We start from the raw sequence: 15,840 nt of genomic DNA, 5'->3' as shown, positions 1-15,840 counted from the left end.
CCCATGTGGGCTGGTGAATCAGTCTGGCCCAAATAGATCTTAAGGACTCTCCCCTCCAAACCACCAGATCTCAGTCCCCACACTTGTCAGAAAGTTCTGTGACCCCCATCACTGGGAGTCTCAAAGGATTCATCCCTCACCTACACTCACACTGGCCTTATCCATGGATGTCCCTGGGTAGTAATTACATGTTCTAAAAACCTCAGAGCTTGCCGCTGGGCGGACAGTATGCAGAGCCTGGCGCCCAGTGGGCACACTGGCCTCCCAACAGCCTAGGACTCGTTCAGCATGTGGTGACGGTGTCCTTGGGCTGAGACCCAAGCATCGGGTCCGACCTGGCTCAGGCACCCTTCGCAAAACTGCCATGCTGGAAGGGGCTCCTTTTGCCCCCGCCCCCCGGCCGGACATTGCCCAGACTTCCCTCCGCAAGATATTAAAAACCAAATCAAATATTTTTGAATGAAATAAAAATTAATTGAATCAGATATAGCTTTCCTTAAGTGTATTCATTTTTATTATTTGACACTTGTACACATAAAATCTACATTTAACATTTATGTAAATCCTAGCAAACTTGTACACATACAGAGTTCAAATTACAAAGGAAAATGATCAAGACACATCAAGAAGGCAAAGTGATTCTATTCTGGGTTTACAATTGTGTATCTAACAGGCCACAATCCTTTTATTCCAAAAATTATCTTCACATGAGAACTCGACAATGAGCAACTAAATGACAGAATAAATGAGCTTCATTCTGTGGAACACGGAAAGAAGCACAGTGATGATCCTGAGGTCTTCGGGAAGTCTTTACGACGTCACCAGCGAGATGACGCAAGCTAGAGCTACGAGAGTCTGTCCAAGCGAAAGATTTGTGTTAGCTCCTCCCTTCACCTTTTTCTGCGAGAAGTGCTCCGTCAGCCACTCTTGGAAGAAAGATGGTCCGCTATAGATCCCGGGGAAATTTTTGCGACCACAGCCGTTTCCGTAACTTGTAATTCCCATCATGAAGAATCTTTTATATTCTGGTAAGTAGCACATCAACGGCCCGCCGCTATCCCCCTGTCACAAGGAAAGTCCAACACGGTTCCGTTACTTCCAGGGTCGGCAGGCACCAGCAGGGCTAAGTCATCGCGGGCATGCGAGTGTAGATCCGCAGGTGCGGTACACCTCCCAGGGATAACCACCCGCCACTGAGCACGTTATTTACAAAGCCAACAGGGACGTGTTCAGGAGGAGCCGCACAGCTGGGCGGATGATCTCACCTGCAGAATCAGGAGTCAGATGCCCGAGGTCACAGTGTTTGAGTATTTCAGTACAAGTAAGTGCAGAATACTCTAAAAACTGCCCACTTGAACTTTTTTTTTTTTTTTGCTTGATTGTGTGTGAAGGTCATAACAGATTTTTTTATAAAAATGTGTTTTTACTGGAAAGGTTAATTTACAGAGAAAAGGAGAAACAGAAAGATCTTCCATCCGCTGATTCACTCCCCAAGTGACCACAATGGCCTGAGTTGAGCTGAGCTAAAGTCAGGAGCCAGGAACTTCTTCCGGGTCTCCCACGCGGGTGCAGGGTCCCAAGGCTTTGGGCCGTCCTCGACTGCTTTCCCGGGCCACAAGCAGGGAGCTGGATGGGAAGTGGAGCAGCCAGGACATGAACTGGTGCCCATATGGGATGCCAGTGCACGCAAGATGAGGATTTTAGCCATTGAGCCATTACACTGGGTCCTGAAAGGACATAACTTTTAAGATGTATGAAATATTCTTTAAGGTTTGTGGGTAGCTAGCTACAGGAAAGAAATAAACTGGCATTTTTAAAGAGATGGCATCTTCGTAAGTACTGACATTTTCTAGGGGTGCATAAACAGAAATGGACATCAAATAGTGTAAGTAGTAAGTCTCTTTCATAGTTCATTCAGGACTGTTAATGAGGCCAAACATCCTTGCTCTGGACCACATCAAGGACACGGGGATAAAGGCTCAGGTGCCTGAAGACTAAAGACTACATTCCTCTGTGTTTCCAATTTTCTATATAATCAAGCATTGGCTACTGGGGCCGGGGGGATGTTGCACCCAGGATTGCAGCCAATCAGGTTGGATTCTTTCCTGTTTCACTCAGCAATGTTTTCCTGGGAAAGGGTACGGGCAAGTTAAACCTTAGCTCAGAGGGATGAGAATGAGTAAAGACGAGTGCTTGTGGTACTCTCGGGAGGCCAACACTCATAGACTTGGAAGCAAGAAAAAGAGGGGCCAAGGCAGAAACAGATCAGACCTTCTAGAAAACTTAAAACATATGCACCGTTAAGTGATAACATCAGGAAAGTGGAAAGAAAGGTCTGGCATTGTGGTGCCCTGGTTAAGCCGCTGCCTGTGACCCTGGCATCCTATAGCGGTTGTGGTTCAAGTCCTAGCCACTCCACATGTGACACAGCTCCCTGCCATTGGGGTGGGAAGGCAGCAGATAAGACGGCTCTGGCAGCACATAGCACATCCCTTTGCCTTTCAAATCAATGAAGAGAGAAAGAGAGAAAGAGAGAAAGAAAGAAAGAAAGAGAGAGAGAGAAAGAAAGAAAGAGAGAGAAAGAAAGAGAGAGAAAGAAAAAGAGAAAGAAAGGAAGGAAGGAAGGAAGGAAGGAAAGAAAGAGAAAGAAAGAAAGAAAGAAAGAGAAAGAAAGAAAGAAAGAAAGAAAGAAAGAAAGAAAGAAAGAAAGAAAGAAAGAAAGAAAGAAAGAAAGAAAGAAAGAAAGAAAGAAAGAAAGAAAGAAAGAAAGAAAGAAAGGAAGGAAGGAAGGAAGGAAGGAAGAAAGGAAGAAAGGAAGGAAGGAAGGAAGGAAGGAAGGAAGGAAGGAAGGAAGGAAGGAAGGGAACTTTAAAATGGACATTGCTGGAAGAAGGAAGGTACGGCTGCAGGTCATGGAGGAGAGCTGGAATCCAGCACGAAGATACAGACCGGCACTGTGGCGCAGCACCTGGAGCTGCGGCCTGGGGTCCAAAGGCCCCACCGCTCCACCTCCAGTCCAGCTCCCTGCTCCTGGCTGGGGAACCTGCAAGCAGCTCCCGAGCCCCGGCTTCAGGCCCACTCCGCTCCAGCTGTCATGGCTATTTTGAGAGTGAAGCAGCAGCAGAGAGAGACAGAGAGGGGGAGAGAGAGAGAGAGATCTTTGTCCCTCTCCCTCTCTCTCTCTTTTAGATAAAAAATAAAATAAAATAAATATAAAACTAAACCAAATTAAAATAACAGTGCTGACAAGAATGTGGAGAAGTTGGGACTCTTGAACAATGCCCGAGGGAGTGCAGACCAGTGCAGTCCCTATTCTTAAGTGGCATTTCTAGGAGAAAAGAATAAACTATATGCACAAATGATCATAGGGGTATTATTCATAATAGCCACGAAGTGGAAGCAGCCCCCCAGTGTGTGCCAGCTAACGCGGAGCGCGTCCACACAATGCTATGTTTGGTAATAAAATGGGCAAAGTACCGCAAGCATGCTAAGTGAAAGAAACCCGTTGGAAAAGACAGAAGACGGAATGATTCCAAAACACGGCTGTTGTCCAGACAGAACCCGCAGCTCTGCGTGGACTCAGTGCTTGCTGAGCGCTGCGTGGGAGTGAAAGGGGCCGGGGAGGGAGTCCTGCTGGCTATAACTGCTCTGCGCAAAAAGTTCTAAAATGACATTGTGTTGGGCCCGGCATGGTGGCCTAGCGGCTAAAGCCCTCGCCTTGAACGCGCCCTGGGATCCCATATGGGCGCCGGTTCTAATCCCGGCAGCTCCACTTCCCTTCCAGCTCCCTGCCTGTGGCCTGGGAAAGCAGTTCAGGATGGCCCAAGGCTTTGGGACCCTGCACCTGTGTGGGAAACCCGGAAAATGTTCCTGGCTCCTGGCTTCGGATCGGCACAGCATCGGCCGTTGCGCTCACTTGGGGAATGAATCATCGGACGGAAGATCTTCCTCTCTGCCTCTCCTCCTCTCTGTATATCTGACTTTCCAATAAATAAATAAATCTTTTAAAAAAAACTACATTGGGGTTCCAGTCTTACTGTTCTCCAGAAATGCTAATTTAGAAAAGACACTGCTTGTCCGATGTGTATGGATTAACTCTATATCAAGGTAAAGATAGAAAAAACCCAAGGTGAATGCTGCTGAAGGTTCCTGGTAAGAGTTAAGGTGTAAGGGACAGGGAAGACCTGGGTTTTGGGGTAGTTCAAGGGGAAACGGGGAAAGACTTCGGTGTTTATACACCTGCGGATGGCGAGGATTAGAAGGTGACCGAAGCCTTGCCCAGCCTTCCCTCCAACTGAGAAAATACTTTAAAGTGAAATTCACGGCTCTTACCCTGCAAGTATCAAAGTTGCCATTTTCATCACCTGCGCAGAACGAGCTGTTAGGAATGATGCCCCCGTAACTCAGCGCAGAATTACAAATCTGTCGAGAAATATAATGGACTGCCGCTTCTTGCAACATGTTTGTGCTATTACCTGTCATCAAAAAAGTTAAGATAAAATAAGAACACCTGTAGGTTACTTTGGAGCGCAAGCAGTTTTGTTGTTTTTTTGTAATTTCATATATTGATGTTTTATTCCAAAATGGCTGATAGAGCAGTTAGGAAAAATTACATATATTTACAAGCAAACACATACAGATATAACAAAATTTGTCAAATGCAGAACTAAGAGATAAGCTTATTTTGAAGCAAAAACTGCAACATATATATACATAAGGAGTCTAGGAGTCTTCAAAAGTTCATTGAACGTGTAGATTGTCAAAATAAAAAGGCTTGGATTTAAAAATCAAAAACTTTTGCCAAAATAAACTCACTTCTTATTATGAATTTTTCATGAATTTTACAAGTAGCCTCATGGGTGTGGCACGGTGGTCTAGTAGCTAAATCCTCGCCTTGCAACTACCAGGATCCCACATGAGCGCCAGTTCACGTCCCGGCAGCTCCACTTCCCATCCAGCTCCCTGCTTGTGGCATGGGAAGGCAGTGCAGGATGTCCCAAGGTCTTGGGATCCTGCACCCTTGTGGGAGATCCAGAAGAGGCTCCTGGCTCCTGGCTTCGTATGGACTTAGCTCTCACTGTTGTGGTCACTTGGGAAGTAAACCAGTGAATGGACGATCTTTATATCTCTCCTTCTCTCTGTCAATCTCCCTTTCCAATAAAAATCTTCCAATAAAAATCCAATAAAAAAGATTTATTAATGAGGCCTTGCACCATGGCTCAATTGGCTAATCTTTCCCCTGCAAGCGCTTGCATCCCATATGGGCTAAAATGAATACATTCCGGCCTTCTTTTGATTCGTGTCGGCGTTATATGTATATAATCCCATCCTTTAATGTTTTCACCAGTCGCTGCTTTTAATCTGTATGTATCTTTACCCTTGTATGCTGTATACAGCATACACTTGGCTCTTTTTTTTTATGCCATTTGGCAATAAGTGTCTTTTCAATGATCTACAATGGTACATTAAAAAAAAATCTGTGGGAAATTAAATTTTAGAAATACTATATTTTAATAAAAAATAAAATCAAGGGTGTACAATTTTTAAAAAGATAACAGGTTTTTCGTGAGCTTTCGGCACCCCCTCATATGCACGGCATCGGTATTTAAATGATTACTGCTATGCCGGATGTTGCCCACACCGTTATTCTTCCTACTCCTTGCCTTGCCTCCATTCCTCCTTCTTCTGCTCTTTCTCTGTCTTCTGGTGGTTTTAACTGAAAATTTTTAGAATCCAATTTTCTTTTTTTTTCTTTTTTTTAGCATAGAAATCTTACACATTAGCATTCCTATTGTAAACATTTGAAACCCAGACTGCTCAAAAAACAGGAAACTTTTTGAGCAATGCGATGATGCCACTCATAGGAAATCCCACAGCTGGCTTTGAGTGACAGGTCACAGTCAAAGGTTAGGCCCAGCGAGCAGAGCTCAGGACAGGGGGAAGGCCCAGCGAGCAGAGCTCAGGGCAGGGGGAAGGCCCAGCGAGCAGAGCTCAGGGCAGGGGGAAGGCCCAGGGTGGGGAGCTCAGGGCAGGGGGAAGGCCCAGCGAGCGGAGCTCAGGGCAGGGGGAAGGCCCAGAGAGCAGAGCTCAGGGCAGGGGGAAGGCCCAGGGTGGGGAGCTCAGTGCAGGGGGAAGGCCCAGGGAGCAGAGCTCAGGGCAGGGGGAAAGCCCAGGGTGGGGAACTCAGTGCAGGGGGAAGGCCCAGCGAGCAGAGCTCAGGGCAGAGGGAAGGCCCAGGGTGGGGAGCTCAGTGCAGGGGGAAGGCCCAGCGAGCAGAGCTCAGGGCAGGGGGAAGGCCCAGCGAGCAGAGCTCAGGGCAGGGGGAAGGCCCAGGGAGCAGAGCTCAGGGCAGGGGGAAGGCCCAGAGTGGGGAGCTCAGTGCAGGGGGAAGGCCCAGCGAGCAGAGCTCAGGGCAGGGGGAAGGCCCAGGGTGGGGAGCTCAGTGCAGGGGGAAGGCCCAGCGAGCAGAGCTCAGGGCAGGGGGAAGGCCCAGCGAGCAGAGCTCAGGGCAGGGGGAAGACCCAGCGAGCGGAGCTCAGTGCAGGGGAAGGCCCAGCGAGCAGAGCCCAGGACAGGGGGAAGGCCCAGGGAGCAGAGCTCAGGGCAGGGGGAAGGCCCAGGGTGGGGAGCTCAGTGCAGGGGGAAGGCCCAGCGAGCAGAGCTCAGGGCAGGGGGAAGGCCCAGCGAGCAGAGCTCAGGGCAGGGGGAAGGCCCAGCGAGCAGAGCTCAGGGCAGGGGGAAGGCCCAGCGAGCGGAGCTCAGTGCAGGGGAAGGCCCAGCGAGCAGAGCTCAGGGCACACCCTGGGAGGCACCAGTGACAGCTCAGGTGAGGTACCACCACTCTCCTAAGACATCTGGGTTGCCTTCTGGGTTCTTTGGCTCCAGCCCACCCCACCCCTGGCTGTCGCAAGCATCTAGGAAATAAACCAACAGTCAGGAGCTTGCTCTCGCTGTGTTTCCCAAAAAACATTTTTAATGCAAGCAACACTATAAAATATTATAAAATTGCTTGTAGGCTGTGTTTACAACACATAAAGGAACGTGTGTTTAGATGGAGGTACATCCTCAGCTCATCTTATTATGTGCCCAAAATACACAAAATACCGCTTCCGGTCTCCAGCATTTTTTGACAAGGCATACCCAGCCCATGCCATTGTAGTGGTTTGTCTTGAATTTGCTTTCTACATTTACATCTATTCTAAGACACTTTCAAATAACTGTATCACTCCATAGGTAACCCAGGTACCTTCAACCAAGTGTTTCAATTCTCTCTCCTGATCTAATATTAGTATTGTCATTGATTTCACTTATACTTACCTGTAGGCCACAACTGTATTATTGCTATTACATTTTGAACAAACCATTAACTGTTAGTCAGAATAATAAAAAGTTTTAGGGGGTCCGGCGTGATAGCCTAGTGACTAAACTCGCCTTGAACATGCCAGGATCCCATATGGGCACTGGTTCTAATCCCAGCAGCTCCACTTCCCATCCAGCTCCCTGCTTGTGGCCTGGGAAAGCAGTTGAGGATGGCTCAAAACCTTGGGACCCTGCACCCGTGTGGGAGACCCAGAAGAGGTTCCTGTCTACAGTCAAACCACTCTGAACGCGCCCGATATTGTCTGATCTCGGAAGCTAAGCAGGTTTGGGTCTGGTTAGTACTTGGATAGGAGACCAGAAGAAGCTCCTGGCTCCTGGCTTTGGATTGGCTCAGCTACAGCCATTGTGGCCGCTTGGAGAATGAAGCATCTGACAGAAGATCTGTTTAGTTTCCTTTCCAATAAAAATAAATATATCTTTAAAAAAAAAAAGTTTTAGGGCCTGGCACGGTAGTCTTAAACACGCCAGGAGCCCATATGGGCACTGGTTCTAATCCCAGCAGCTCCACTTCCCATCCAGCTCCCTGCCTGTGGCCTGGGAAGGCAGTGGAGGATGGCTCCACCTGCTTGGCCTATGTGGGAGGCCATAGGCACGCAGCACACCATGTCTCGGGGTAATCCCTGACTACGATTTCAGCTGAGACGTCTACCTGGCCTGTTCAGGGCCACACAGGCAAGGGCGGTGGGTGGCACCCCCGTCTCTCTTCTCTGTCCTTGGACGATCTGTGCTGGGACTTCCTTGAAAAGCAGCTGAGAGAAGTAGGTGTGCTCCCACGTGGTGTGCGTGGCCTTCAGCTGGCCTACTGCCACACACGGTGAACTTGACCTTCAGCATAGGCCTGCCAGGCATGTGTGTTGTACATGACCTGTGACATGTTTGGAGAGTCCTGGACATGCCTTCTAGCCACCCACAGTGACCTTGCTGGGTGGGAGGACTGTTGGGGGATGCCCCTCTGCCGTCCCCTTTCCTAGTCCATATAAGCTTGTGCTTGCATTACAATAAATGGACACGCTCCATCAGACTGTCCCTGATGGTTCTTGCAGCAGAAAAAAACCATCGCCTCACGCCCTCAGCGGTCTCGGGGCCTGCTGGTAGGAAACCCCCTGAGATGCAGTAAGCTCCTTTTCCCTTCTAGCTTGAAGATTTTTTTTTCTTTGCTTTCCCGCAGTTTGAATATGTTATGTCTAAGTGTGGGTTTCTGTTCGTTTGTTTCTTAAAGTTTTGAAGGTTAAAATGCCATTTATCATTATTCTCTGGGTTTCTTCCATCTGTGGTTTAGAGTCTGACAGCTTCTGAAATTCTTTTTTTTTTTTTTTAACATTTATTTATTTTTTTGGAAAGGCAGATTTACCGAGAGAAGGAGAGATGGAGAGAAAGATCTTCAGTCGGGGCAGTGGGGGCAGCAGGAATGCGTCTAGGGGCTGGGTTCCATCACCCAGGTGGGAGAGCTAGAATGAACTCCTAGCTCCCAGCTTCAGCCTCAGCCCACCCCTAGCCAACGCTAGCATTTGGAGGGGGGGGCGGAAACTAACAGAGGAGACCACTCTGTATCTTTGCCTCTCAAACAAAAAAAAAATTTAAAACTTAAATGTGGGCCCAGCATTATGGCTCAGTGGCTAAATCGTTGCCTCACAAGTGTCAGGATCCTACACAGGTGCTGGTTCATGTCCCGGCTGCTCCACTTCCCATCCAGCTCCCTGCTTGTGGCCTGGGAAAGCAGTGGATGACGGCACAAACCTTTGGGCCCCTGCACCTGTGTATGAAACCCAGATACAGATTTTAGCTCCTGGCTCCGAACTGGCTCAGCCCCAGCTGTTGTGGGTCCGTTTGTTGGGGGTGAGTGAGCAGTGGATAGAGGATCTCTCTGTCTCCCTCTCTCTGTCTCTCTCTCTCTTCTCTCTTTCTCTCTCCCTTTCTTTAAATCTGCCGTCCAAGTAAAAATAAACAAATCTTACTTAAAAGAGAGAGAGCGAGCATGCATGGAAGTCAACCTCCTGGATACTGAATGTCTGATTCCTAACAGCCCCAAGTGTACTCTTGACCATGGGGAGTTCTTCCGGAGCTAGTTTTCATCATCAACAGAGAACTGGGGAGCATCATTCCACTCAAGGATGTCTACACGTTCACGCAGCCTGGTGTTGATAACCAGGACGGTCCACCTACTTTGGCTTTGGAAGAGAATTTTCTCCTTAAAGAAGAAAAAAAAAGCACTCACATACCAAACCAAAATAAACAAAAAAGCACGCCTTTTCTCTGGTTTTAAAAAGACCTAGTTTTTTTTTTTTTTTTTTTTTCAAATTCATGGTATAAAATGATACAGAGAAAACATAGAGACTTGTTAAGTATTGACCCTCCTCTGCCGGTAACTAGAAAAACATTGATGGGAGGAATGGAGGCGGGAGTTACCTTCTTCCTGGGTTCTTCCCCAGCCACTTATGAAGCATTTTGTTTCTTCGTCCAGTTTTTGGAAAACATTAAAGGGTAGACAGATCGGCCGGATGTAATCATTGTACTTCACTGCTTTTTTTAAATGAAAAAGTGCGATGTCATTTACGTAAGTTTCCAAAATGAAGTCTGGATGGATACTGATTGCTTCGACTTTCATCATCTTGCCGTGTGGTTTCAGCCTGTATATGTTATTGGTTCCGATCACAGCTCTCCACTTCAAAGGGTCTCTGAAAGAAAGAGAGTATTGTTATGATCAACATGCTTCTCTAATCTCCTACTAGTTTTTGGCTTACTCAGGTTAAAGAAATCTTTAAATTCTTTTAAAAGTCAGAGGAACCACAATACCGGGGTTCAAGACATGCTGCACCCCAGCTGAAGGTAACTGCGTCGGTGGCCTTGTACCTAGGGCAATGTCACACTGCTGGAAGGAAGGGGCCAAGAGCTAGAGGGCATTATGGTTAATGTCAACTCTACGTTAACTATACCAGTGTGCCAGCATGCTTGCTTATTCTGTTTTTGAAAATAATGCTTTGGGAAGTTGGTGGACTCCAAGCTAGGACACACCACCCAACCCCTCAGGCCAGGGAACCAAGATTGACCTGGGAAGAGATCTGGAGAAGCGTTGGAGTGGGAGAGCTGGGGGTATGTTTGACAGGAAAGGAGTGACGCCTGGGGGATTCCATGGACTAGGCCACTGTACTCACAGGTAAGTGAGGCAGATGAGATGAGGTGGGCCAGAGGGGGGAAGCTGGCGGGCATGTCTGGATCAAACCAGGCCACAAAACAGGGCACCTGCCCACATGGGAGACCTGGGCTAGACTAAACAAGGAGGAGGAAGTGGAGGGGGAGAAAGAGGAGGAAGAAGAAGAAGAAGAGAGGTACAGTTATTTTGGTGCTGAACTACGTGAGAGCTGTGTCTGGTCATGGACCAGTTGTGGCTGGGCTGCAACACCCAGCACTAAGAACTGGAATTGAGCCCAGCGCGATAGCGTAGCGGTTAAGGTCCTCGCCTTGGACGCACCAGGATCCTATATGGGCGCTGGTTCTAATCCCGGCAGCCCCACTTCCCATCCAGCTCCCTGTCTGTGGCCTGGGAAAGCAGTCGAGGACGGCTACATGCAAGGAGGCTCCTGGCTTCAGATTGGCTCAGCTCCAGCCATTGCAGCCGCTTGGGGAGTGAACCATCAGACGGAAGATCTTCCTCTCTGTGTGTCCTCCTCTCTGTATATCTGCCTTTCCAATAAAAATAAATAAATCTTTAAGAAAAAAAAAAAAAGAGAGAACTGGAATGGCCATGGGCCAGCTGGGCAAGGACACTGTTCCTGTCAGGACAAGAGGTGGACAAAGTCAAGCTGGGCAAAGGACCCATGGTCACCTGGCCCAGGTCCTTTGGCCTAATGCACTATTGTTGCCAGGTCAGTGAGACCGGGGTAGGGGTCTGGCAGGGCCTGGGTCACCTGGCCCTGGTCCTTGGGCCCACTTGCACAGTGGGTGCTGGGTTTGTGAGCCCCATGGTGGGGGAGGGGTCCTTGGGCCCACCTGCACAATGGGTGCCGGGTTAGTGAGCCCCATGGGTGGGTGGGGAGTCCAGCAGAGTCTGGGTCACCTGGCTCAGGTCTTTGGGCCTGCCTGCAGTAGCCAATCGTCAATGGAATAGACGGAGCAATGGAGAGCAGGCCCTGATGCACATGGAGGACATGGCAGCCCATTGGCGCCTGCAGAGGGCACCTGCTACCATAGCAATGGAGGGATAACAAAGCAAATTGGACAGCCGCCCTAGTCAAATGACGACAGCAAACATTTGGGAAATGGAGATGCTAATGTGTGCTATAACAGTCAACAGGCATTGGAAGGTTTCCTCATCTTTGGATTAGTAACATCGACAGCATTTCAGAACTATCGAAACCACTTGGGCAGAACCCTCGGAGTCTGCACCAAATCGGAACCCTGGGTAGATATCAGCCATTCCCCCATCCCTGGGTACGGGGCAGTTGGGAGGCTGGGTATGGCCTCGCCTGTTATCTTGGCCCCATTCCCCCAGAAACAGGAAGAAGAAAAAGAATATAAGCAAGCAATGACCACATCTGCTTTTCCCCAACCCTCAATCCTTCCCAATCTGATCAACCATGTTAATATCATCAAAACATTGAAATCTATGCCGTTTTCTCATAATACGTATCCTCCATGAACACGGTAACGATCCGTCTATGTGTGGATTTAATTTTTTTTTTACATCAAAATTTACCTTTCATTCTATTTTCCAGGTACATTTTGAAGAATTCATGTGTCTGGTCAACTGATTCCCTATGAGGGTGCAAAGCCATTTAATGGGAGAAGGGCAGTCTTTTCCGCAAATGGCTCTGGCAAAACTGAATAGCTGCATATAAAACAATGAAATGGGGTCCACACCTTCTAGCATATAGAAAAATTAAAAATGGCTTAAAGACCTAAATTTAAGAGCTAAAACTATAAAGTTCCAGAAGAAAACATAGGGAAAGTTTTATGATACTGGATTTGGTAATGGTTTCACTATTATGAGCATGAAAACAAGGACAACAAAAGAAAAATATTCAGGTAAATTCGACTTCAACCGAATTGAACATTTTTATGAATTTAAGGACACTATCAAAGCAATAAGACAGACACAGAATAGGGGAAAATATGTGCAAATCGTATATCTGACGGGGATTCGTATAGAGAATATGCAAAGAACTACTACAGCTCAGCAGAAACAGCCCAGCTGGAAAATGGACGAAGAGGCAGTTGTGGTGCAGCCCGCTAAGCTGCCACTCGGGAGACTGCATCCCGTGTCAGAGCGCCGGGTGGGAGAACCAGCTATGCACCCCCAATCCAGCTTCCCGCCAACGCACCCAGTGCCACTGAGGTCCCGCTATCTCCCTGGGAGACTCGGGTGGATTTCCTGGTTCCCAACTTCAGCCTTGCCTAGCCCTGGCTGTGGCTGGCTCATATGGAATTACCCAAGAGACGTTAGACACTTCTCTCTCCTCACTCCTCTGTTACTCTGCCCTTTATATATGAATGTATTTGGAAGGTAGCTTTTACAGAGAAGAAACAGAGAGTGCAACAATTGTTCTAGCTGCTGCTTCACTTCCCAAATGGTCACAGCAGCGGGAGCTGAGCCAACTAAAGCCAGGAGCCAGGAACTTCCTCCAGGTCTCCCACGTGGGTGCAGGGACCCAGGACGTGGTCCATCCTCTGCTGCTTTCCCAGGCAAGCAGCAGCGAGCTGGATGGGAAGTGGAGCAGCCAGGACACAAACCGGTGCCATATGGGATGTCAGTGCAGAGAATCAGCCTGCTATGCCACTGTACTGGCTCCCAAAGTTAATTTAAATGTGAAGAACAATTGACTGCAGATCTATACAGGTGACCAAGGAGCATGTGGCAAAGTCGTCAGTATCATCGGTAATCTGGAAAGCAGAAGTCACAAGCATGAATGAGCTACCACTTAGAACACATTAGGATGGCTATTGGAGCAGCAGTGGGAGGGGTAACAGGAGGCTTCGGGGTGCTGGAGAACAGAGAAGCAGTAAGACTATAATACACAGGCTTCACAGGCCTTGAGGTCCAACTGGGCAGGCAAAGCGACAGACAATCAGATCACTTTCTGGATACCAGAGCCATGGGGGATGCTATTCACTCGGGAAACTCCCAGGGTTAGAAGAAATACACAGTCCCGTTTTTATGACTCCACAGACAGGCACGGTCAGAAACCGTCAGCACGCAATGACAGCTGCCGCAGAGGTCAGAGAGGCCTCCTCAGGACGTCACACAGCATGATAAGGCAGAGGGATTCGGACAGAATTCTAGAATACACTGCCATTTAAAAGAGGACAGGGAATGAGTGCTTCGGATGCCAGTTCAGGCACCCTGTCCTGCGGAGCACCTGAGCTGCACACCCCAGCCCGACTCCAGCTTCCCTCCAGTGTGGACTCGGGGCAGCAACAGTGATGGCCCAAGTAGCTGTGCCCCTTCTGCCAGCACGGCAGACCTGGACCAAGTGCCTGGATCCTGTCCAGCCCCATCCAAGCCCCACCCTCGGATGGGAGCTCCACCCACTTTCTTTCAAATAAAGAAATGAAAAATTTTACAATGACAAAAATCAAGAAAGGAGAGAAATGAAAACCTAAAGAACGGTGCCTAGAAATGAGAGCAGAATTTCAAGGAGAGGATGTGATAAATATTTTCTCATGCTTAGAGATGAACTAGGACGGGAACTGGGGTCACAGGATTTAGCACGCAAGTGTTTCGGTCACAGCAGCTGAGGTTTCAGGGGTCAATGGAAATTAAAAAAACAGGAGTCTTTTCCAAAGTCTCACTATGAAAGACCTGGTTTCTGGTTTTGTTTTATATAGCAAAGGAACAAAGCTTTCTTCCTTCATTTTCAAATTGCTTAAAAACATCTCACAATGGGTTATCATATGAGTGTGAATGCCAACACGCACACAGCCTTCCATCACAGCCACCCGGCTCATGCAGTATGCCCTGTGGGTGCTTCGGGCACGAGACTCTAGCAGACACCACATGACCTGTAACAACCCCAGGGTTTCACTGATTTTGCTGAAGTCTGCCCATCTCTGACTTTGGGGACTAAGATCCGCAAGTACAGCGTACTGGATGACTATATTGGTTATATATCCGCTATATCCACATGGCTACTTGCAAACGGAGGAACGTGGCTGAAGTCAAAGAGAATCAAGTCGGAGTTGCAGTCCGAATACCTACCTCTCGTCTTTGGTGCAGTGGGCGGCTGTGATCACCCACCTGTCTTTCACTAGACTTCCCCCGCACGTGTGAGCACTAAGACGGCCGTACGTAATCTGCAAGCTAACTATCCACGGCCATTTGCCTTCCGGAACTTCTGTGCCTCCTACAATGCGAGACCCTGTCAACATTTCCATGAGCGGGGCTCTTCCGCAACCTACAAAGGGAAATGACTGGTTATTGGGAGCATCTGTGTGTTTCCTCCTAAGAAGAAGACGTTAGTGCGAGCCTTCGGATTGCTATTTTAAAAACTGAGAAAGCAAACCGGATACCTGGCACACGCCCCCGTTGGTTAAGGAATCTTGGTGGACGGCGAGGCCTGCCACAATTGACGACTAATAAGTGGGAGGCATGAAATCAGCATAGCGCTTTACTGCTAAGACTTTTCCTCAAAAGTACACCAAAGTTTCTGCAGCCAGGTGCCACGCTCTCCCTCGCGGGAAGCGCATTAAACGTCTCGGGTTTACTGAGCCCCGAGCCGCAGCTCGCACAATACCTGTTATTCCACTTGGGTTAATGTGCTCAACTACAGTAAAAAGGCGGTCCTACGACGCGTCTGGCTCTGAGTCCTAATGAATTATTCATCTATAAAATGAAAATAATAGGCCGCAGGATGGTTGCAGGGACAGCTACAGACAACCTACGCAGACCCGCAGACCCGGGTCGTTCGTAACAGCATCATTATCCACGCGTCTACACTTTTGGTTATAGGCAGTTGGGCCAACACACAAAAGGAAGGACCCCAACTCAAATGCTGTCACTGTGGGAGAAAGGCTAGGAGGCTGGCCCGAGTAAGGAGCGGAAAGACTGCCCTTGGCATCAGAATGGTTGCTCTGGAAGATCCTAGGCCTCCGGGGTCCCCCACGCGCAGCCTGGGCCCAGGAGGGGCCGAGCAGGTTCCTTTCCGAAGGCGAGCGGTGCACCCAGTACAAGGGGAAGCTCCCGGCGAAGAGCAGCGCGGCGCCCACGACCCGCAGCACCATCCTGGAGCTCGCCAGCCGGTAAGATGGCGCGGACATTCTCACCGGCCGTGGGGGCCGCCGGGGCGCAGGGACGTTGGCAAGGGTCGCGTGGAAGGACGGGGCCGCAGGAGGACATCACGTCTCTCCGGACGGGAGGGCAGGGGCTGGGACCGAGCCAAGCAGCTCCCTGGAGATGCCACGTGCAGCACAGGCCATAGCCTTGAGGTGGCCAGCCTGGAGCTTAGCAACTCTGGGTAAGAACAATAA

At 48.9% G+C, this 15,840-nt stretch overlaps 1 protein-coding gene across 1 annotated transcript; it reads right to left on the bottom strand.

The window, feature by feature from the left end:
* Positions 1 to 508: 508 nt before the first annotated feature.
* TMPRSS12 (transmembrane serine protease 12) lies at positions 509 to 15,630 on the bottom strand. Its single transcript, XM_040977734.1, has 5 exons — positions 15,477 to 15,630; positions 14,573 to 14,768; positions 9,787 to 10,055; positions 4,333 to 4,475; positions 509 to 1,062 (listed from the first exon to the last, which is right to left on the bottom strand). The coding sequence occupies exons 1-5, from the start codon at positions 15,628 to 15,630 to the stop codon at positions 811 to 813; spliced, it is 1,014 nt and encodes a 337-aa protein (XP_040833668.1). The 3' UTR covers positions 509 to 810.
* Positions 15,631 to 15,840: the final 210 nt, after the last annotated feature.

Source organism: Ochotona curzoniae, unplaced genomic scaffold (assembly GCF_017591425.1).
Source record: "Ochotona curzoniae isolate NIBS_2020 unplaced genomic scaffold, NIBS_Ocur_1.0 contig_1014, whole genome shotgun sequence".
Classification (NCBI taxonomy): domain Eukaryota; kingdom Metazoa; phylum Chordata; class Mammalia; order Lagomorpha; family Ochotonidae; genus Ochotona; species Ochotona curzoniae.
This window is presented reverse-complemented; position numbering and strand designations above follow the sequence as displayed.

What these genes read in the sequence shown, in the direction of transcription:
- TMPRSS12 (XM_040977734.1), bottom strand. Translation starts at nt 15,630, where the DNA reads ATGTCCGCGCCATCTTACCGGCTGGCGAGCTCCAGGATGGTGCTGCGG. An exon ending in CTCCTGGGCCCAGGCTGCGC is followed by an intron (nt 14,769 to 15,476) that starts GTGGGGGACCCC and finishes TTCCCTTTGTAG; the next exon opens with GTTGCGGAAGAGCCCCGCTC. An exon ending in GCAACTTTGATACTTGCAGG is followed by an intron (nt 1,063 to 4,332) that starts GTAAGAGCCGTG and finishes TCCTTGTGACAG; the next exon opens with GGGGATAGCGGCGGGCCGTT.